At 45.6% G+C, this 23,811-nt stretch overlaps 1 protein-coding gene across 1 annotated transcript in view; it reads right to left on the bottom strand.

Annotated features, from left to right (window-relative positions):
* The window catches only part of C1H4orf45 (chromosome 1 C4orf45 homolog), an 82,119-nt gene that overhangs the window by 21,255 nt on the left and 37,053 nt on the right, over positions 1 to 23,811 (bottom strand). The window contains exons 2-3 of the mRNA XM_005344121.1: positions 21,128 to 21,360; positions 8,668 to 8,726 (exon numbers count right to left, since the gene is read on the bottom strand). Of these exons, the coding sequence (XP_005344178.1) occupies positions 8,668 to 8,726; positions 21,128 to 21,360 (292 nt within the window). The remainder of the gene's footprint in view (positions 1 to 8,667; positions 8,727 to 21,127; positions 21,361 to 23,811) is intronic.

Here is a 23,811-nt window from a genome sequence, read left to right as displayed (position 1 = left end):
ATAGGGTGGGGTTAGTTAGTACTCTCGATGACATTTGGATTGAATGTCTACCTCCATAGACAGTCATATTCTAATGTACTAAAGTAATCTCTTTACTGTATAAATCTGGAAAGGAGAGCGGGGAGGAGTTCAGTGATAGTGTACGAGCACCCTCAGAGTCACTAAAAGAAATCCAGAGAAGGACTCCCTTCACAAGGCACATACCGAGGACCCAGCTTGCCATGATCCCGGCAGCCTCTGAGCACCAGCGTTTACATGCAGAAACCTTTTAGGCTTTGCAAGGTGATGGCGGCTTCATTTCTTTGTTCCTTTGTCATTCATTGGCTGGATGCTTTAGGCTTCCTTTTGAAAAGTCACCTGGCATTTCTGTGCGGTGAGATAGTGGTGTGCTTTTATTGCAGAAGTGGAACTCATACTTATTTCCCCTTGTTTACCATTTTAAAAGTTGGCTCATTGGAGTGCTCCAATGGTGCCTCTATACTGTTTCATTTATTTGTAATGCTGTTAGGGATGGAACCCAAGGCCTCCTGGTTGCTAGGCAACTAACTGCTCTATCCCTGGTCCATAAAAATCTCTTCAAGTATGTCTCCTCCATTCCCTTGGGACTTGAGAGTTTTTGTTGCTTTTTTTTTTTTAAATAGATGTAGGTGTACATTTTCAGAGGTCATGGGGCTACCTTGTGAAACCTGGTCTCTCCTTCCATCTTTTTTTTTTTAAGATATTTATTTATTTATTATACATACAATAGTCTGTCTGTGTGTATGCCTGCAGGCCAGAAGAGGGCACCAGACCCCATTACAGATGATTGTGAGCCACCATGTGGTTGCTGGGAATTGAACTCAGGATCTTTGGAAGAGCAGGCAATGCTCTTAACCTCTGAGCCATCTCTCCAGCCCTCTCCTTCCATCTTTAGGCAGGCGTGGAGCGCACACTCGGGTAGTGATGCTTACACGGCTGTCACCCTTACCTGTGGTGCCACCTCACTAGCTCTACAGTGGGTTTGGACGGCTTTCTTGCTGTCTGTCAGCTCTTGCTGCATGGCCTGTTGAGATGCTTCAGGATCATCTTTTTTTGTTTCCTTCTCCAGAGTCGTAGTTAGCCGCTTCTCCAGAATGCACCGATTCTCTTTGGTGCAAAGATATTTAAATAATCTATGTACTAATCCCGGTGGAGGGTGACTGCTTGTTATCTCAGCGCTCACGAGATTGAGGCGAGAGTTTATCAAGTCTGAGACCAACTAGGGGAACGAAAGTGAGTTCAAGGCTAGCTTAAGCTACTTAGTGCATCCAGTTCCACAAACAAACAAGCAAACAAACTAAAAATGTCTGAGTTCCAAGGGAGCTCACAGCTACTGAATTGGCCCCCTCTGTCTAGGTCTCTATAGTGAAGAGAATGTGGGGGGAATATAAGCATACACCATCCACGTAGTAGTAGTAGTGTGTGTGTATGCGTGAGTGCACACGGTCCTGTGCATGTATGATGAGTAATGTTTCAATCAAAATCAGGGATTTTCATCTCTTCTCCCAACTGTAATGTCCCCTCTCCTCCAAGAATCCTGGTACTCTTTCAAAACAGGAATGCTCGAAAGAGAATCTCATGTGGTTGTTCATCGGCCCTAACCCGTGATACATCCACAACAGGATCAGAGTAAAAATACCATGATTTCCAGCGAGCTTTGTGATGCTCTTTTTGTTCTAATAGTACCACCCAGTAGAGATGACAAAACCATCTGTAAGTCCAGTCCAGATGCCCCAGTGCCCTTGTAGTGCTGAAAATCCCTTGGAGGGATGGGGAGCGCTTACTTAGAGCACGCAAGGCCTTGGGTTGATCCCCAGCACTGAAAAAGCAATCCCTTGGAATAGTTCTTGTCCTTGGGTTAAACCATGAACTGGAAATACCTTAGGTTTAAAAAAAATTATGTTTAAAATGACTTATTTTGGTATAAGGAATGATCTAACCATGGCCGCGAGCCATGCGGACTTCCTGTTTTTGTTCTTGATGTTGTCATGACCATATGTGTTGAGGTGGGACTGAGCGGGAGGCACCACCTCGGCAGAGTCTTACCGAACAGCTGCAAAGAGCAACTTAGCTTCTGGGAGAAATGTCTCCAAGGCCTCAGCTCTGCTGGGTGAAGAAGACATTTGTTCTGCCACCCACCATGTAATCCATCCTTGAATTTTAATGAGTTAGCCTTTGGGCTGTGAGACAGAAAACAAGTCACGGCATCCTACATCAACCCTGCCGGCTTCTCGGGCTGCCTCTGAGACTAGAGACATCCTGGTTTTATTGTCAAATACATGATAATTGTGCTCAAAGGGAGTTTGTCTGAACATGCAAATTGCCCATATAAATAGCAGTCCTTTGGACTTTAAATCCAGCTGCTCCCAAGCTGACCCTACCTGTCCTTCAATTCTGGGAGCTGTGTCTAGACTCACTGGTTCCTGCCCAAAGTTAAACTTTCCGATGTGAGCTCTCACTGTCTTTCAAAGTCCTGTTGTAGCTGATACTGAACTGTTAGGTTGTTACTATCTGAACCAGCACCAAGTACACTATCTGCCCACAAATACTGGTTGCTTCAAATATCCCTATTGCTGCAAGCTGTTCATCGACTGTCCCTAACCGGTCCCCTCCTAGGTAAGCTCTTCAAGGCACAGATCCCTTGGTTCTCTGTGTGTTCGTTCTTGGGATAGAATAGAAAAAAACACAAGAGATGCAGGACGAAACTGAATCTGGATGATAGCGGTCGCGGACAGGATGCTGTTGAGAATCTTGCATGCACAAGAGCCGGCACCTACAGACAAGGTGCTGAGTGGCATACAAACCCCTACCATAATTCCACAGTCTCACTTTCGTCTCCTCAGACTCTGTAAACATCTGTGTAGATGTTTTATTAATCTCGCTTTGAAAGCTGTTCACTGTTTAGGCCAGCTGGAGCTTTGTGGGCTATGTGCACTAAAATATTATACTCCATGGCTCCCGGTTCAGGTTTTCATGGGTTCTCCATCAAGGTAGCTTATCTTTTCTTAGAGCAAGTGGAAAACCTTGTTCATGTGGACTCCTGTCCACAGGAGACTGGGATGGGCCTGCTACCAGATAAGCTTCCAGGGAAATCCTTCCCCAGCACTTCCCTGGACAGAAGCAAGAATGGGAGAAGGGGGCGCAGAAGAACAGGGAGAAAGGTTTTAGGTGAGAGAGACCCAAAGAGACAGCATAAGAATGGATAATGGTTTCTCAAGACAACTGCTGAACTTATTTTAGGAAATTAGCATGCTGTCAAAGGGCTTTCCAGATGTCTGCATTGATGCCCACTGTTCAGTGAAGCCTCTTAGCAGGGGACAACAGTCAAGGAGATGCAGAGCTGGCCACCGTGCTGAGAGAAAGAGACCCAGAGCTCAGCCCTGAAAGGGACATCTATAGCCTACATTAACCCCTCCACCACCACCCAGGCTCGGGGTACATCACAGAAAAGGAGCTGGGAAGAATGGACCAGCCGCAGGGTGGGAAAGCGTTGGGTGCTGTCTTCTGTGATTAGCAATCAGGAGCTCATAGCAGCTGTGGTTACTTACACACAGGAAAGCCAGCCGAAATCCCAGCCCTGAAGGGTGGATGAGCTCCAGGCCCCACCCCTCACTGAGGAGCTATGGGGGGCAGCTGCTGGGGGAGGGAAAAGTCATTCCTTTTTGAGGGTGCTCCCCCTAGTAGGTTTCCCGTGCTACACTGGATGGTCCCACACCCATGCGCATATGGGCAGCCCCGTTGAGAAGGGATGTGTTGGCGAGGCTATAGGAAGAGCTGGAGGGTGAAAATTCAGAGTCAGTAGGATCACATTTCATTGCATACATGTATGTAATTCTCAGAAGTAGAAACACTTTTAAAGGAAAAAGGAAATAAGGTGTTGTATAAGAAAAAAATGGCAGAATTTTGCTGCTTTGTTTCTGAAAATCTCTTCGATGCTCCAGACACTGACAGTCTTAAAAATATTAAAAATAGAAAGCTGCCAAAATTCATGGATGTTTTGAAGAAAATAACTCCACGAAACAAGCGCACATTTATCTCCCAATACGTTTTTAAATAGTGGCTGTCATTAAGTCTGCTAGCTTCACAACTGGTTTTGGCAGGGTTTCTTCGGAATCACAGGCGCTGTCCTAATGGCACCCAGCTAATGCTAAATAAGGAATACCGCACACCTGTCTGAAGACACAGACAGCCTTCCTTCTTCAGGCCTGAGAATGTTTCCTTGGCACCAAAAGTCGTGGTTTGAGCTGGAAATTTTCTTCAACTTAGGAGTTCCAATGAATACAGTTCTATGGCTCATTTCCCTATACTGATTATTATTTTTGTCAAGTACAATATTTGTACATGCACTTAAAATGGTCCTTTTAATCATTTTTTACAAAGGAATTTAAATAATTAAATAATAACAGAATGCCTATAAATCACACTAAAACACCCCCTCCTTTCTCTACTACTCTTTCCAGCATTCTTCCCCCCAAAGCAGCTATGAGCCCCTTGTCTGCAGGACCCCACTTTGCCTGCACTGTCTGCACCGGTGCTTCTCCAGGTCCTGGGCTGGCTGCGTTCCAGGCTCTTTTCATTAGCATCTGAGTAAACACTTCGGCTGCCCTGTTTGTTGGTACCTTGTCTCCCAAATTGTGTCCTTGCTTTGTCCTTGTGTCTCTTGTTGGCTGTACAATACCGTCCCCCCACTTTCTGAGAGAAATACTTGATGGTACAGCCTTTAGTTTTACGATTTTGAAAATACCCATTTTTTTTCTCTCCTCACGTGCTCTCTGGCTGAACATGGAATTCTACGTGGCAGGTCTTGTCTACTTCTGGGGGCCGCACTGCAGCAGATGGGGCGGCTAAGGTGCTGCTGCTGTCTCCTGGTCTCCTGGACATACCTGCTTTCCTCTGTTGCTTCCTGAACTCTCCCCACCCTCACGAAGTTTCTCGGTGACACCTCAGTGCCATGCGTTCGTTTTTAGTAACATTTGATGAATGCTTTGAGTCTGGAAGTCATTTCATGCCCTTGTGGGACATTTTCTTGAATTACTGTTTTTGTCATTCCTGTTCCCCCTGGTCTCTTTCTGGACCTTTGATTCATCAAGTATTAGAAACTTTAATATCTATATGTTTTCCTCATTTCTCTTTCATATCTTGAAGTTTTTTGTTATACCTTTTGGGGGAATCAGCTCTGCTAGCCACATATTGTGAATTTTTTTATACTGCATCTAATCTTTGTACTGATTGCTTTCATCTAATCCTGAGGAATAGCCTACCCATGTCACGTGACAATTTCATACATGCACACAGTGTAGTCTGATCCCTCTCACGCTTCCTCAAGACCCCCAGACATCTCCTTCCCATCCATTTTCATGCCCTACTCTTTTTATTTTGATTTGTAACTCACCAACATAGGTGGGTGGGGTAAGACTGGTGTTACACAGATTACTAAATATGGGTTAGGCAAGATGTGAGAATTAGCCATTAAGAGTCTAGAACTAATGGGCCAAGCAGTGTTTAAAAGAATACAGTTTCTGTGTAATTATTTCGGGGCACAAGCTAGCCAGGCAGCTGGGAGCTGGGTGGCAGGAACACAGCCCACAGCTCCTTCTACAGTTAAGTGTACGGGAAGTAGCAAAAAATAGAAATGCTTCTATGTCTAACAGGGAGGGCAAACATGCAACGAAACGGAGCCCATCTCAGAAGCAGAGCAGACTCTTGTCTCCATGATGCCGATGGGCAAGCATGCAGTGCAGTGACACTGATCCAAACCATGCTACTACCCACACTGCTGCGGCCCTGGTGGCTGCAAGGGTGCCTCGGCTGTGCCCTCCTTGCTCTCTCTTGGATTCCTAGCTCACTGTTCCCCCCTCCATGGTCTCAAGTACCTGCTAGAAGGCTCCCTGGCTTGCATCAGTGTCTTCCATGTAGTTGGCCCTTGTGTGAGAAACCCTGCTCCCAAGGCTCAGACTTTCTTCCCTCTGTCTAATCTCGGGGTTCTTAGTTCTGGCTGCACAACATAGACAGTAAGGAAGATTTTTATTTTAAACACCCAAGCCCAGATACCAGCGTAAATCCGTGGGATCAGCCAACGTAGACTGAAATATTAGTTTGGTGATTCAGCTTCTTTACCAGGAGCCTTCTGGTACCATGAACTATGCTTTATGGAATTAAGGTATGTATGTGCTCACTGGCTCTTCTCTTCATTACCCACAGTCTACCTTCTTGAAAAGCTCAGCTGAGTCCCAGCCCTTTCTAACCACACTTAATTTTGCCTTGTCTGGAGACCCAAGATGGGTCTGTAAAAGTGAAATGTCTCCTAGCTGATCTTATCACGACTGTTCCTGTCACCTCCCACCCATTTCCCACACAGCATTCCACCTTTCTAAGAGTGACCTTAGCAAGAGGATACGGATCACGTTCCTGCCGACTTAACCCCTCCCAGTGAGCTCACGCTGTTTGCAGATCAAAATTCAAATGCTCCAGACAGGCCCACGTGTTTCCAGCAAGTCTATCCCCTGTCTTCCCACTCGCCTGGGACTTCCTGGGATCCAGGCGTGGATTCTAGTTGGATGCGCTTTTCCTAAACTGTAGCACCAGGGACAGCCCCTGCTCCCATTGCCAGGGGTTGCCCAAATAGAACAAGTTACACAATTGTCACATATCTGCAGAGGGCCTAGGTCAGTCCATGCAGGCTCCCTGGTTGTTGGCTCAGACTCTCTGAGTTCTGAGACTGGCTAATGGTAGGCAGGCTAACCATTCCTGTGGGTTCATGTGATGTCCCTGACCCCCCTGGCTCCTACAAATCTACATGAAGCAATAAAAATATAATGATAATGTGGTATAAAGGGAGGTCATGGTGAACACCCCGGACTTGGTCCCTAGGATCCCAAAAATGAAGCAGAAGGAGGAGGAAGAGAAGGAAGAAAGAGAAAAAGAGGTAAGAAGAAAGAGCGTGGGAAAGGAAGAAAAAAAGATAATACCTAGAACCTCCTAAAAGGTCTTCTGGCCATTGGGTGTATGCCCTAAACTGGATCTTGGGACATTGGTTCTTTCTTCTCTCTTTTATGGAGAAATGACTTTGCCCTACCATGAGACTTACACCATGATATACAGCTTTGCCTCAATCAACAACTCTAACTGATCATTACCGGAGCCTTTACAATTCTGAGCCAGGATGACAGGTGACTGTCTCTCAGGTCTTTGTCATAGTAATGGACACTAACACAGTCGCCACACAGGCAGACTGAGCTTTGTCTTTTCCTTCTTCTGTTTATGCTCGCTTTCCCAACTTCTTTCACAATCTTCTAAGGACAAGAATTTTTTCTTTCATAAACAGTTTGCATCCTTATGACTTGGTGCTATGCACGGATTCGTCCCTAGAAGTAAAGGTAGCCTTTCCTCTCTAGGAATATTGTTCACAGCTGCAGTGTTTCTCAGACGCTAAGAAGGTGTTTCTATTAGTACATTCACACCTTCCTCACCAGGAGTTGTTGAAGGCGTCCTTGGTGTCCGATAGCCTCTCTCTGCTAGTTTTCTTAGCGGAGAAACAGTTGACACAAGCAATGCTGTTTAAAGGAATTTCTCACATAGAACACGTGCTTTTCATGCACTACGGTGTGACTCCTCCTATGTGGCTTGAGATGGGAGCAGCAGCTGTGCCCAGCCAGTCACAGATGTTGTACCGGAAGATCTTCTGGACAGCACCTGATCGACTTTCTAAAGTATTGATTTGATTCTATTTTCTGTTCACGAGTGCTTTGCCTGCATGTACGTATGAGACCCATGTTCATGCTTGGTGCCCAGAGATCAGAACAGGGCATCAAGTCTTCTGGAACCAGTGCTACAGATGGTTGTGAGCCACCGTGTTGGTGCTGGGAACCAAACCCAGGTCCTCTACAAGAGCCGGAAGTACTCATAACTACGAAGCTGTCTTTCCAGCTGCCGTCCAATAGTCTTTTGACAAGAGGGCTTGAAGTCTCTTTCTATGTTATATATCTTACGTTAATGGAAGAGACAAAACCTGTTTTTGTACATGCCAATAACTATATCCTTCAAGAATGAAAGCTGGAGAAACCCTTCCCCCATAAATCCATAGAGATGACACTATTATATCTCTAGTGTGGCCTTTTCTTCTGGCATCTGGATTGGGCTCCGTTTAGACAAGAGCCCAGTATCTTTACTCTTTCCCCGTAATTTAATACACCTGGGGCTACACATGTTTAATTTTTGTTAGCGGCTACTTTAAGGCAACATGAATTCAAGCCATTATGTGACTTTAGTAAAATTATGCTTATTAACCAAGGCTACATATTATTGTGGTTTCTAGGCCAACAGCATGAACTAAGGTCTTTTCAACTACAGGTCTGTGTTTTCCCACAGAAAGCATACGTACAGACTGGCATCTCTTTCCTACTCTGTAATCTAGCACATTCTTTACTATGTTACTTTGCTTTGTCCCTTCCCCTAACTAGGCTGGCAGAAAGTAAAATTTATGTTGTTCATTGGAAATACAAATTTGTGGGTTTTTTTTTCTGTCACACAAATCTACATGAAGTAATAAAAATACAATGATAACGTGATTTTCAAGACTGGGAAAATAAGCCGTCCCTAACTTAGGAAAGAATCCCATTACCCATTTAAAATACATCCCCATGTACTTACCATGGGTTTTGATAACGGTGGGTTACTTTGTCATTCGCATAAAGACTTAGCTCTCCAAGCTGCAAAAGGAGAAAAAGTAATTCAGGGTTATTCTTTGGTAGATAGGGACCCATGTGTCTGAAGTCTGAGCATCTATATTCCTCCTCTAAGGGGAGTCAGGCTAGAAAACAGAGTAGGGATGCTAAATTCAGATGAAAGAAAATCAGTAGGTGCCACTCACCGGGGTCGCTTGCCCTGGAGCGAGGAAGACAAACCATTATGGTGAGCCAATATATGTTGGGGTGTGGGAGGGGGGGCAGAATGGTTCATGTCCTGTGAGAAGAGGCAGATCTGAAGAGGTGAAGGGGGTGAGGAACAGGCTAATGTAGGAGGCCTGCTTGCCACCCTGGGCCATGGTGACATCCAGGCCTAGACATGGGTCTGTGGCCCCTCTGCAGCCGGGGTCTGTGTTACCACCAAAGGCCGCAAGGATGCTGGGGTTCTGGGCCACCATTTGATCCTCTTGGGGTCCGAGGGATGTGCTGCTGAAGGGCCATGCTGATCTGAGTGACCAGTGCTGCCACCCAGGGCCATGGAAGTATCTGGGCCTGAGCTGCAGCGGAGGGCCATGTCTGGGCCTGTGCCTCTATTGCAGCCAGGGCATGGGATGATGTCCATGGCTCCTGTTAGAACAAAAGGCTGTTCGGATGCCCGGGGTCTGGGCTGCCACCTGGGGCCCATGCTGCAGCCAGGTTGTGTCTGTGTCCATAGTCCTGCCACCGCCAGCATCTGTATTGATGTCCATGGCTCAGCTCCTGTTACCATTGAGGGCTTGTGCAGCTGCCCAGGGTCTGGGCCAACACCCAGGGCCAATTTGGAGTTCAGGGATAACATTGCTGCTGAGGCCATTTGGATCTGTGAGGCCTGAGGTGCCATCCAGGGCCATGGAGACAAGTAGGCTCAAGCTGCTGCTGGTGACCATGTCATGGTCCTGATGCAGCTGGGCAGCTGGGATCTGTTGATGTCTATTGTCCATGTTGCCTTCAGGGCTCATGCAAACCAAGTGTTGAACAATGTCTCGATATACTAGGGCCATGCTGAGCTGGTCTGGCTCCCCACCATGGAAGAGAGAGCTGGCTCTGCCCCTCAGAGGGCAGTGGTCCCAATACCCAACTGAGCAGCTCAGCTACCGTCCAGACACACATCCAGGACTTGGTGTTGGCACTCTCCAACATCTCTCTACGTCCTGCTGCAGCCCATGAAGGGACTGGTCCTGGGGATCATAGCTGCAGGATCTCCGTGACTGGGGCAGCAGACGGATAACTCAGGCGATTCAGTGAGGGTCTAGGATTATCGGTACACCAGAAGCCAGAGGCCTTGAACCTGACACATTATACAACGAACATTTGCAAGTAAAGCTGTTTGGACAAAAAGGGAATAGGGGATGATACACAGGGCTACTGAGATGAATGAAGAGGTGATGGAGGTGGGGAAGACGGAGGAGCGGAGTGGTTTTTGTTTTTTGTTTGTTTAATATTCTTATTTGTATTTTTAAATGTTTATTCTTTCAAGTTTCCCTTGGCGTGGGGTGGGTGGGGTGCAAGAGTGAAGGGCGGATACTGAGCGACGGGGAAATGAGTGCGATTTGGGTGCATGGTATGAAATTCCCAGAGAATAAAAAAAAAGGTATGTTTTAAAAATTTAAAAAAGAAAATCAGTGGAGATGATCACTGTTGCTTCCTGGCCTGAGAGGAAACAGTCACCACGAGCTCCACTCCCTCTGTGTGAATGAAAAGGACTGACAAAGACTGGGGGACGGGCCAGGCTGCCTGGCTGCTCCGTGTCTGACTCTGTAAGGGAGCAGCACTGTGGGCTGTCAATCATCATTTAAGTGGGCACTTGCGAGCTCTGCAGAGTTAGCCAATGCGTCAGTGGAGTAGGGAAAAGCTGGCATTAGGGGCCTGTAGCAGATCTGAAAGCTCTCAAATAGTTGAGAATCTATGTGGTAGCTAAATATCAGTTTCACATTTAAAGAGAGAGAGAGAGTGAAATCCCATACCCTCTCGTGTACGCTTGAATGTTGGATTATTCCTGAATGAACGCTCTCTGTGTCCCAGTCCCTTTCCCCGTCTTAGAAAGAAGCTGGGAAACAGGGGTGTCATGTTCATATTCAGAGGGCTTGAGGACTACAATCACTTCTCAGTTTTCTGGGCTAGGTTACAACATGAAAATTACAACATGAAAACAGAAAAAAAGTATTTCACTTCTGCTTCGGAATGCATTTTAAAAATTTATATTGACAGGAGGTGCCAGATTCGTAACAGCTCAAAAAATAGCAATAACCATGAACGTTCAGCAGCAATTGGCTGTTCTCACATCCTCCCCTCTTGCCCAGGCTTTGCTCAGAACGGCTTTGCTGCCAGCCTGCCTAATAGTTGTTTCTGTTCTACCTCCTTAATCTACCTGCTTGCTCAGGTGACCCAATATGGCAGTCTTGACCCCCATACAGAAAGCAACAGTACAAAGGAAGGGGTCGGTTAAGAGTTTAATGCAGAACTGGCCATTAGTCAACAGGCAATGCGGAAGTAGTGATCTCTGAACAATGGAAAGGTCATGGTATTGTTTGATCCCTGGCATACAATTCCCTAAAAACCAGTTGACACATTAATTCAAAAGTAAGTTTACTATTTTCTTTGGATGCTCTTCTTTGATCTTTTGCTACTCAAGATTTAATAACAAAAGCATGACACCTTCTTGTCAGAAATGCTAAGAAGTCTTTGCTTCTCTTACAGGGTTCATGACAAAAACCTTGTTACTGAGCCGGGCGATGGTGGCGCACGCCTTTAATCCCAGCACTCGGGAGGCAGAGGCAGGCAGATCTCTGTGAGTTCGAGACCAGCCTGGTCTACAGAGCTAGTGCCAGGACAGGCTCCAAAGCCACAGAGAAACCCTGTCTCGAAAAAACCAAAAAAAAAAAAAAACCTTGTTACTGCCAGGCGGTGGTGGCACGTGCTTTTAATCCGAGCACTCAGGAGGCAGAGGCAGGCGGATCTACAAGAGCTAGTTCCAGGACAGGTTCCAAAGCTACAGTGAAACCCTGTCTCAAAAAACAAAACACACACACACACAAACAAAAACTTGTCATCTTAAATACACTCACCCTTTTGTGTTTTAATTTATTAACAAACACACTGTGACATATTTGAGTAGCCATGCTCACCAAAGTGCTAAACCTAATGAATTCACAATCATATAAACATTTATATTGGCCCATTATTCATAATAAGGAAAATATTGATCTAGAGATTAGTCCCCTGGGTATGTCACTCAAGGGTAGAGCACTTGCCTGATAGACACAAGGTCCTACATTTTATTTTAGAACTACAGATAAATAAACAAAATTCTAACATTTTCATACAACCCACAAATATATGTTTTGGGGAAATTTTTATATATAAAATTTTCAGTTAACAAATATAACTATAGGTCAAAATTAAACATTTCCTATGAAACCATGTTTCAACAAGTCTAGGGATTAGTAAAAAGGAAATGCAAGCTAGCCACTGTGAGCGAAAGGCATGTTTTGGCGAAGACTGAGTTAAATTAATTGTGTACGTCTGGGGCTAGTTCTAGTGACAAGGCCACTTCCCCTTTATTTCCCACCCACCTCTAGTGCAGCCCTGCCATGTTGAGGTGACCTGGGGACTGTTTTTCAGAGAAATACTTGGCTTTGTTAGGATATTCCACAATGCTTTTTCCAGGGTATCTGATGGAGCTTTCCTTACTGGAAGGGCCGATGTTACCCATTTCTGTCGCTAGGGGCTTTCTTACCAGTAGACCGGATGCAATGCAATGTATTTTGAGAATGTGTGCACACTAAGGTTTTCTTCCCCAGCCTCCTTCTTGGTAACACTGGGCTCTCAGTCCCCCACAGCACCCCCTCAGGCGATCTTTTGTTATGCTAATGTGTTTGTTCTCTACTTGCCTCAATTTGCAAAATATTACTGTTAACCCCTTTCTTCCCACAGCCTGTGATAAGCACCCGCATTGTTGTGACTGAGCCACCAAACTGCATAATGTTGCCTATTTTAGACTGGAATTATTGAATCAAGTAGGGCATAAAGGCCTTTGCAAGAATGGGGCATCTGAAGTATTCATTATATATTCAATGCAAGGGCTGAAACAAAACAGTTCTTTCTGGAAAATGTCAGCGGTTAAGGCTTAGCCTCTGCGATGCACTATTCTTGTAAAGAGAAAGAGCAATGCAGAGACCCACATTGCATTCTATGCCCCGTTACAGATGAACCTGAATGTTTCTGCCATTGTTGTTTGACTGCAATGTTTCAAATAATTTGAACCAATTAATCAACTTTAAGCACGCAGTAAACACTGGGCTTTGTGAGTATGTTAGCTTTAGAGCCGGTATTGCTGCTTCCTGGTGTGTATCCAAGTGGTGTGCAAATTCTATCACGGCTCTACCCTGCCTATAGCCCTGCGGTTGGAAAAGATGGGCAGATAGAAACATGAAAGCCCCTGGATGGCATTTGTTGAGCCCTGCTGTGTGAAACACCATGCCAGCACTATGCACACATACCTCACGTAATCCAGAGAACAAAACTCTGAGGGTTTCCTATTAACCCTGTGGTAGGCAGAGCTCCAATGGCCCCCTGAATTCTCATTTCCTGGTAAACGTGTTTTCTTCCAGATAATCCATCAAATATCTACACACAGGGTATCACTGATGAGGGATTTTGTAAACATAATCAAGACCCTAAATCCTTTGAATTTAAGAAGGATTTGCCCAGTGTGGTGGGCATAGGCTTGTAGTGGTTAGGCTGCAGGGTGAGTTCAAGGACAGTCTAATCAACTTAGCAAAGCCTCATAGCTGTCTTGTGGAGAACTTGCCTAGCATTGTGCACAAGGCTGTATTACACACACGCACACACACTCACACACACACATACACAGAGAGAGAGAAAGAGAGAGTGAGTGAGAGAGAGAGAGAGAGAGAGAGAGAGAGAGAGAGAGAGAGAGATTTAGCCTTAGTGTTAGTTAGAAAAACCTAACAGAGTTTTTAGAAGACCCTAAAGTTCTTGACAGAAAGGCTGCAGTGCTGAAGGACATGAGACCTGAGGGAGATTTCCTTAGTAGCCTTAGCGTGAAAGAGTCATGTGGTTAGGAATTTGGGCATTTTCTGGGAGAATGGCTCCTGGCTAACACCCATCCCTACAACCACAATGAAGCAGACTCTGCCACAACCACATGAACATGAAAGAGATGACAGAGATACTCTGATGTCAGCTTTGGGAGGCCTGAGCAGCAAGGCAGCCATGCCTTCTCCCCAGACTTCAGACCTGTAGATCTGGAAGCAGATATATGGTACGCCATTACATTTCTGAACTTGTGACTATTTGCTATGTAGCAGTAGAAAACCAATATAATCTCCATTTTATAGGCAAGAAATGTAAGGTGTTATGAAAATACGAGTAAATAAAGCTGACAGAAAAGAGGGAAGATAAAAATCCTTCCTCTCTGGCCATTTAGCAGATTCACAGTCGTAGGCTCTGCCCTAGGGGCTATGACCTACCTAGACACAGGGTCTTGGTCTCCACAGCAGTGCCACACATGATTTCCACCTTGTGTAACTGGCCTGAAATCCAGTCAGAAACTGGTTGGTTGCTCTCATAACGTTCGTGCTACTATTGCGCCTGCCACATCACCTGCCAGCTTGGTTGTTATGGAGGCTTGCAGGTTTTACAGCTGGGTAAGACTGCTGACTACTTTTCTCTTTCAGTAGCATGTACGGCACCGTTCAGCACTGTGAATGCTCTCCAGTGGGTATGAAGCGTCCTCATCAGGACCAGCTTGATTTCTTCATGTTCTATGACCCAAGTTTGTGTTGTCTTTAGCAATAGGATCTCATGGTCAGGTTCTGGAGGGTGACCAAGAGCAATAGCAATAGCCTGTAACATTTTGAGGTCTGTGGGACCCCACTTAATAAACAACTCAGCTTTTGGTGTCTAGATGAGGCATTGTTCCCCTCCCCCAATTTAAACACACTAGAACTTTCTTTTAGAGAAAAACCAGACCCATCTTTGTTGGAGTAGTTCTGATAACTGGGCTTCTAATGTCAGCTCTGTAGCCTATTCCGCTGTTGATTCCCATCAGGGCTTGAACTTGAGCAGACTCTACACTTGAAGCTACCGGGAGCTTCCCAAATCTCCAAGGGCAATTGCTGTAGTTTCTGAAATATAACCAAGCGCCTCATTTGCAATTGTATTCTCGTTTGGATTTCTGTGATGTGCTGATTATATTGCTACTGCTGTTGATTCTGAAGTTAAAAGTGAGTTTTCCCTTCATATAATTGTCCAATTAGCTCTACAGCTAGGAGCAGAGACTCCCTCATTGTGAAAAGTATTTTCCAAGGTAGGAAAAAAAAAATAAAAGGTTTTCAAACAATTGTATTCAACTAGCTGGGAGCAGAATGGCTACTAATCTAACGCACACTTAAAAATTCTTTTCTCTCTGTGAATATCAAAGACTCTGCATGAGAACAAAAATGGTTTTCATGTCTCATCATTTCTGGATCAGCATCTACCCCGTGCTAAACACTAGGATGGAGTATTGTATGCTATTGATATTCTCGGTAGAAAGTCAAACCCAAAGAAGCTACTCGCAGCTCTGTGGAGTGCGGCTTGGGACCACAGTGCCTGGCAGTAATCACTTTATAAACTTCAGCAATAACAACTATTAAACCTGAGATTTGCGAGAGAAAACCAGTTCCACAATTTTTGAGCCAAACTGGCAGCAAGCGTTTATTACATACTGGGCAGGATGATGGGTTCTGGTTAGGGCCATTCCGAGGTGCCCAGGAAAAGGCAACGAGTCACATTTTGAAGGCCAACTAATAAAGGCAAACCCATCAGGCCTCTGCATCTCCCATCACGGGTGAGCATATATCCTGGCCTACTTCCTGCCTGTATACCTCTCTCCTACATCCAATCAGGGGCAAGCGTACTCCTGACATTTCCTGCCTACATGTGATCAAACACACGCAGTACAGTTGTGCCAAACAAACTTGTTTTAGGGGAATGAAAATATAAACAATAATATTGTCATTTCCATCACATCTGGGTCCCACAGTCGTCAGCATTCAGGCAAAATGCCCAGTCACCCTAGGTGCTAGCATTTCCTGGGTCCCACGGCCCTGCATGCACCATTGGCAATTAGGCAAACTGCCTAGTTACCCTAGGGCCTTACGCCCTACATAATCTATGGACATGTGCATCTTGGCCACGTAATCTATATGTATGCATGCTGTGGCCATGTAAGCCTCTGTAGGCCAGTGCTGAGCCACCTTAAGGAAGCGGACATGCCCGCCCCACGGTCTCGTTCGACGCCTGTGCACCCCTCACTTTCCTTTCTCTTCATTAATGAAAATTCTTAAAGCGGGTTTCATTGTATATCTGCGGTCCCTCTTGCACGGTAGTATCAGCCTCCAGCATTTCAGAAAGTATCTCTCCTTGGACAAGGGGCTTACAGGTTAGAGGCATTTTTGTTTCTCTTAAGAAGAAACAGTAACTAAACAGTAACTAAAACGTAATTTTGGCTCTCACACAACACCACAGAGCAAAGCCCCCTCCCCAGTGAATTCTTCCTCCTCAGAGGGGTTCTGAAACACTCATTTGCAGCACTATTTTCTTTGTATCTAAACACAGAGGGGGGCACATGCATAAGGCCCCTCTGCTTTAGTGAATTCTTTCTAACCTGCTTGGCTGAGGCTCCACGGCCTGCAGGATCAAATGTGGAAAGCACAGAGAATGTGGTCTCGTTCACTCCACATTCTCTGCATTTTTGTCGCCATAGCGCAGGGCTCTGCTAGTGTTGCACGTGGAGGGAGCCATCACTGCAAGTTTACCATGCTTTAAAGGACTTCCCTCCAGTGACCTTAAGAGAGGATCAAAGCCAGATTTAGAAAACAGATGTCCCAGCATTTGATCCATCTGTGCTTGCGATATTAGATCATGTACAAACTGCAGAATTCTTCAACAATAAACCAAAAACTTAACTGTGGAGTCAGACCACTTCTGCTAGAGCGTAGTCCAGCTCATCAGTTCGTTCTCAGCTTCTGGTGTTCTTGTCATTATCCACTAATGTCGGCTGAAAGTCCGTGGAGTGCGCGTAATTCTGACTTTAAGAAGCTTAATTTTATTGGTGGAAAAGTTAATGCTTACATTAGAAATACACTCAAGATTTTATATCAGGCCCTGTAATAATCCAGGTACTTTAAGCTATCCTTATAATTGAGGAATAAAATCTCCTTACAGGTTCATAGGGTTCTTTTCCTTTTCTTTTTTCTTTCCATATTTCCACATCATAATAAAAAAATGGTAGAAAACAGGTATGTATTTTTTGATTGACCAACCACTGTCTGCAAAAGTCACATCCTTAAGTGAGGAAATGTGCCAGTTTAGCCAAGAGACCAGGCCTCTGGCTGCTATGACAGCCAGAGAGCCATGCTTGTTTCCAAATGGATTACTTTTGTAAACTACCAGTTGTATTTTCGTCTTACTGAAATTTGAAGATGCAGAGATTGCACACAGTGCAATGATGTACTACATAGAGGACTTAGGTCAGTTGCTCACTGCCACTTAACTCCAGCGCAGTATCCACGGGTCAACCCACCTCAACCTGTTGTGGGTTATTTTCTGCTCTTTTGGAGGGCCCGCCACCCAGCTCCCAAATAAATCCCACATGGAGGCTTATTCTTACTTATAATTGCCCAGCCTTAGCTTGGCTTGTGTCTGATCAGCTTTTCTTAAATTGTCCTGACTACCCTTGGCCTCTGGGCTTTTTCCTTTTCTTACTTGTGTATCTTACTTTCACTCTTACTCCGTGACTGGCTGGGTGGCTGTGTGGTTGGGTGACTGTGTGGCTGTGTGACTGTGTGGCTGTGTGGTTGTGTGACTACATGGTTGTGTGGTTATGTGACTGTGTGGTTGTGTGGTTATGTGACTGGGTGACTGTGTGTCTGTTCAAATGTCATTAAACTGTCAAAAGAAGCCCCACCTAGAGCATGCTGATAGAATTTGTGGTGGTTAAAATGGGCAGAATTATCAAAGCCTGGAAAAAATGTATTAACTACCTCACATATGCATATACAGGTAGATTACTATATTTAAAACACCATGGTTGCAATATATCTCGTGGTGAACTGATTTAATGTTGTCCTGGGGATTGTACCAATGAAGAATGGCTGACCAAGTCCAACATGACATCATTTCTGTGGGGAAAGCAACTGACTTAAATCAATTCGCAATGAGGTCAGAGTGCAGGAGCAGAAAAACGGGCATCAGGAAGTCAGCTGACCTTGCTGAGGTCTGGGTTAAAGCAAGGCCGGGGTGAGGAGGCAGACCGCTGGAGAGGCCATTAGAATGCCATAGACATTGTTTCATTTGGCTCCATATTGTAGAAATGACATGCATAGTTTGACAGAGGCCAAATCCATTTAAACAAGAAGAATGCACTGCTCTTAAATCTGATATAACAGCAAAAGTAATGGGTTTTTCCTGGCTGATAATATGCATTCATTACCATGGTACTGTAACACATAAACTAGAAATAGCTACACACAAACACACACATGCATACACACGTGTGTGCGTGAGCACGCGCACACAAACACACACACATACACGAGACTGGGGTTTCTTATGAGTTTATTGCACTGACCTCTACAGTGTGGCAAGTGTTTAAGTATTCAGGTTGTCATTTGGCACGGAGGTTATTATCTCAGTGCTCAAGCCAGATAATTTGTCACATGATCTGTGGAACCCCTTTTTGCTCTAAATAAGAGGTTCCAGGTAGAAGGCAGCTTCCCAGGGCACTTTTGCAGGAGTCCCTTCAGGTGCCTGAGAATCCTAGCTGCTGATTTCAGACAGACCTGGAGCTCAAATTAGGAAGCACAGCTGTTGGAGCTATAAAAAACATTCAGCCAAGGTCTATGTAAAAAACTGCAGTTCTGAGCTATCACATGCTACACTCTGAGGAGCTATCATACGCTATACTCTGAGGAGTGTCCACAGCCAGACTTGAAAAGTGGCCATTTTGATGTGAAATAGGATGGGAAAAGAATGGCTATAGATGGGGGAGAAGTCTCAGGGGGAAAAAGGCATTGGAGAAATAACAGGCGGTGGACCGAGACATCATGGAAGTGGCACCTTTTGTACTTTCTAAGGTGACCTCAGTTGACATCACCACTCCTCTCATTCCTCGTCCCTAGACCTCTCTCTGTACCTCTGTTGCCTCTCTCTCTCCCCCTTTTTCCTCCTTCTTTCCTCCTCTCCCTATATTCCCTCCCCTCCTATCCTTGCCTCTCCCTCTCTCCATCCCCTCTTTTTTTCTCTCTACATGGCCCAGGTTGGCCTTGAATGATTCCCCTGCCTCAGCCTCCCAAGCTGTAATCCCTCCCAGGATTTCAGGCCTGTCCACTGAATCTGATTCCTTACACCTCACAAACTTTGTAGCAGGTTTGCGTACGTGGAACTGATGTGTATATCTCCAAATGCAAATTCATGATCTGAGTGGTGGAAGTAAATGGGTTACGAGGAATTGAAACCAAGTCTCGACTTAAGGTTTGACCTTGGATGCACAGGAAATCAGGGCTGGGATTTGGAGGGGAAGAATGGCAGCCCCAGCAAAGGGCTTCGTGGGTAGGTGCAGCCTCTCCAGTAACCACATGCCATCACTCTCAGGCGCTCCCCTTCCTATATAGCTCTAAGTTCTTTAAGGAGGTGTCGAAGATTAAAGAGGAGGAGGCCAGGAGTGGGGGTGGGCACATACGAGGAGTTGGATGGAGGAAAGGGAAGGGAGAAACTTGACATAATTATATTTTAATTAAAAAGAAAGAAAACTTTGACAGAAGCTGTGTAAAAATAAGAGGTTTTAAAATTATTATTGCTTTCTAGTTAGGAGTTCTGGAGAATGTGGGTGGGGGAATGAAAATTGTTATTAAGTATTCATTTTATAATTTTTATCCATTGCGTAAATAAAGGCGGGTCTTAAACTTTTTCTCTTAGAAAGAGAGCAAAGGCTGGCCTCACCTGTCTAGACTGTTTATAGCGCAGCAGGGAGGGGCATCAAGCTTCCTTTGGGGTGCAAATGTGTGAAGCGGTGGAGCTGGTCAGGCCTCTTACAGGAGTGGGGAGACAGACGTGGCTCACTGCTGACAGGAATAGCCACAGTAAGATTGTCCTCTGGGGCTGGGGCATTCTATCAGTTACAATGTATTTGTTACTGTTCACTATGCTCCAAGGCATATTTGCTAACTATTTCTATAATGTATCCTTATAAAAAGTCTTATTAGTCGGATAATTTTGATATTGGTGGGCTTTGCTTGTTTGATCATTTCTCATAAACCCTCCTAACAATGCCTGTGGACTCCTTGCGCAGGGGCAGACAGATCTCTGTAAGTTCAATGCCTGTCTGGTCTACAGAGCGAGTTCCAGGACAGGTTCCATAGTTACTGAGAAACCCTGTCTTGAAAAACAAACAATCAAAAAATAAAATAAAATAAACTATGAAGACAAAAATATGATAAGGCAAAAAAAAAAGCTGTTTAAGATTGTTTGGAGAGATAGGTGGACCTATATGAAAAGGATTATTGTTAAGACAGCAGGACCAAGAAAGGGTAAACAGCACCATGACTTAAAGCCTCTTCCCAAGACCAGCCTCTGTGTAACACACACATCACACATCACACTGCACACACATCACCCTACACACACATACACCACATACACACATCACACACACTCATCACACGCACAAATTTCAAAAAACAATTTGAGGAAATCTGGAAATGTACCCACTGGGTGATGCTATCTGTATCGCCCGCGTATAGAAGGTGCTAAAGCCTGTCTGTAAATACACTGGCCTTCTCAGACCCCGCTTCTAAAGCCACTTCCACTTCTTTCTATTTTGAGATGACCGTGTGGGCACCTGCCTTGGCCCACACCATCCAAAGGAAACTAGACAGGGCCTCTAGACTGCAGAGCCCTGGTCACCGCCACAGCACGCACAGCACAGTGACATTCAAGATCTGACACTTGGTGGCTTTTTGCTTTGTAGATTGAGATTCAGCACCACCTTCTTCCCTGACACAGCCCACTCACCGAGCAGAGCCAGCACAGGGAACATGTGCAGATGCCCCCGCACGCATGTGACCCCGGGACATTCCCATCTCTGCGCAGAGATGCGCTCTGTCGGTGGCACTGTCTTTGTGCCTCCCCTCTCGTCTACTGGGCTAAAGGCCGTGGTGCTAATAAGTACGTTTATCACCAACACCAGCAGTTTCTTCCTGCAGAGCTTACATGCTTCTCAGTGTGACTAAGGGCCTGACGTCACCTACGAGGCAAACTCGCAGTGAATCAGCTCAAATCAGAACACGGGAGCCTCTGAAGACTGAAATTAAGAGCGGTACCTTGATGTGAAAGCCGCTCCCCAGTCTCGATCTGTTGATGAAACTGTACTCTGGTATCCCCCAGCCAATTCCACCAACATACTCGTGTTTATATTTTGCTGGCAGGCTTTGGTCCGGGGCAGATCTCAATAAATATCTGAGATCTCCAGTTTTCTCTAGCACTGGACGCTTTTCTCCTATGTAGGCGGTATGCTGGTGGATTTTAGGCAAGTGGTCTTTGATGTAGTCTGGACCTTAAAGAGACAGAAAGAAAGCTTGTTATAACCTTCACATTACTCTTCTCTCTCTCTCTCCTCTCTCTGTCTCTCTCTCTCTCTCCCCCTCTCATGTGCATGTGTGTGGGAGGTGTCTCAGGCATCTCAGCTCTGTGTGCAAGGTCCTGGGGATTGAACTCTGAGATGCCTTCATTTCAATTGTGGAGTAAACACTATGGCATTTTCTAATGTTCCTAGGTATGATTATCAGCTGTTCAAATGGGTTAAGTCAAAGAATCCTTATTAACGGCTGGTAAAGGTAGACTCTAACCGCCCCCCCACCCCATTTAAGATGGGGAAAGGGAGTCTCATAAAGATTGGTTCTTTGTTCAGAGTCCAAGCAAACCAACTCTCCACACTCCCAGGCTGCCTTCCACGCTGGACCTTCAATGCTTCCACGAAGCTGCTGTGTTTGTAATTAATTCAAGAAAGACACATTTCAATTCTACAGTTCCTCATCCGTGACGCACGGGCAAGGGCTAGCCTTCAGACCTGGGGGATTTGCTTCTTAAATGAGAGTGAAAATACCCTAAATGTGTTCGAAGCTATTAGAAAACCGAGAAAATGACGAGACGGGACAGCTCTAGCGGATGATGACTCAAGGCAGGGGTAGCTAGCATCAGCCTTCAGAATGGAAAACAATGAAAGTAATCAATGAAATGAGAGACACAAACAGGAATCTCAGATCTGGGCAGAGATCACTCAGGTCTACACTTGGAAGCTGATGATGTGTCTGGAGACCCCAAGAACTTCATTTCTATCAGCACGGCAACAGTTTATGGGAGGGAGGCACTGCAGCCTAAGACTGCGGCTCAGCTCATCAAGAGCTTGGTGTTTGGGGAGTCTAGGGAAGGCAAGGCCACGGGTCGGATGCGTCTGTTACATCCCTCACAGACTGAAGTGTTTCAACGCTTGGTTCTCAGGTAGAAAGGCTGTTTTGGAAGAGTCTGGAATTTTCGGGAGGTGGAGCCTCACGGGAGGAAGTGGGTCACGAAAGGTGGAGCCTGGAAGTTTTATGGCCCTGCCACACTAGCAGCCTGCAGTCTGCCCCAGACTACTGAGGACACACTGTAAGCTGCTGGTTTTCACCCAGGTCAGTCAGTGGCTGTCCCTTAAGCAACTGCTGTCCTGATCCCCAGCTGCAGCTCCGCTGCTACCAGCAGCAGTTAGGACACAAGGGCCATAGCAGCCCGCGGGATTCTGTGGCTCTCTCAAAGCCACTGAGGGGAACTTTATCTAGATCTCTACCCCTCTAACAGAACTCAGGATTCAAAGATTGAGGTGAAATTCAGAGAGGCTCACTCTCAAGTAGCTAACCTTACCTCCTTGCTCTGCTACCCTCAGAGTTTTCCTTCCCTGCCTGCCAGCCCCGCCTATCCTGCCTCGATATTGACCGGTCAGCTCTTTATTAGACCACCAGGTGTTTTAGACTGGCAAAGAATCCCAGCTTTACAGAGTTCAGCAAATGCAACATAAACAAAAGCAACACAAGTTTACATCATTAAAACAAATGTTGCCCAGCATAAACAAGAGAAACACACCTTAAAGCAATATTCTACAACAGTATCCAGCTTTGGTAGCCATGCCTACCCCACCAAGATGGGTGACCTCTCTTCTTAAATCCCCGCCTCCCTTAGGTTGCTCTTGTCAAGTGTTTGATCACAGGAATGAGAACCCTAACAATCAATGGGAGGAGTGGAGTTCTTAAGCTGGACCAGTGAGGTGTGTTGTGCCAGATGGAGGCTGCGCTCAAATGTTCTTGGGAACAGTGCCTGCAACATTTGCCTTGCAGATAGTCAACAAAAGTAGGCTCGGCACTCTGCATAGCTCAACGGCGAGCAAAAATGTTTATAATTATGGTTTTGGTTCTCTTGGTGCTTGTTTTTGTTTTATAGCGGTCACTTGCATGTATCCCACAGTCACTGAGAGGTTTAGGGAGATAAGAAGCCTCCACGAGCTTCATTCGTGATTAATAAAGAGGCTGCAGGTGGAGCTCAGTGGCAGAGTGCTTACCTAGCGAGCATGCGCAAGGGCCAGGGCTCATCCCCAGCACTGTAAGAGAAAAGAGTGTGGTTGTGAGGGGTTTTGTTTTGCCTAGAGTAGAACCCAGGGTCATCCACACTCTACCATAAAGCGGCACCCAGTCAAGATCACAGTGTTGAGCCTAATCCTGGTTTTGTCCAGAGCTGGCTGTGTGAGCCAGGGAAGGTCACCCTACTTGCGCATCTGATAACACCTCTGCAGTGTTGCCACCTCCCAGGAGAAAGAGGAGTTTTACTTAGCACAGAGTGTTTACTTCAAAATCTGGTTCATGTGCCCAATCTTCTCTCTGATTCGTGGACCTTTTGACGTGAGCCTTCTCTTATCTGCTGCAGGTCTTAATTTGTATCTTGGGAACCAATGGACTTGCTAGTGTTTTTTTTTTTTTTT

The sequence above is a fragment of the Microtus ochrogaster genome, chromosome 1 (genome assembly GCF_000317375.1).
Source record: "Microtus ochrogaster isolate Prairie Vole_2 chromosome 1, MicOch1.0, whole genome shotgun sequence".
Lineage (NCBI taxonomy): Eukaryota > Metazoa > Chordata > Mammalia > Rodentia > Cricetidae > Microtus > Microtus ochrogaster.
This window is presented reverse-complemented; position numbering and strand designations above follow the sequence as displayed.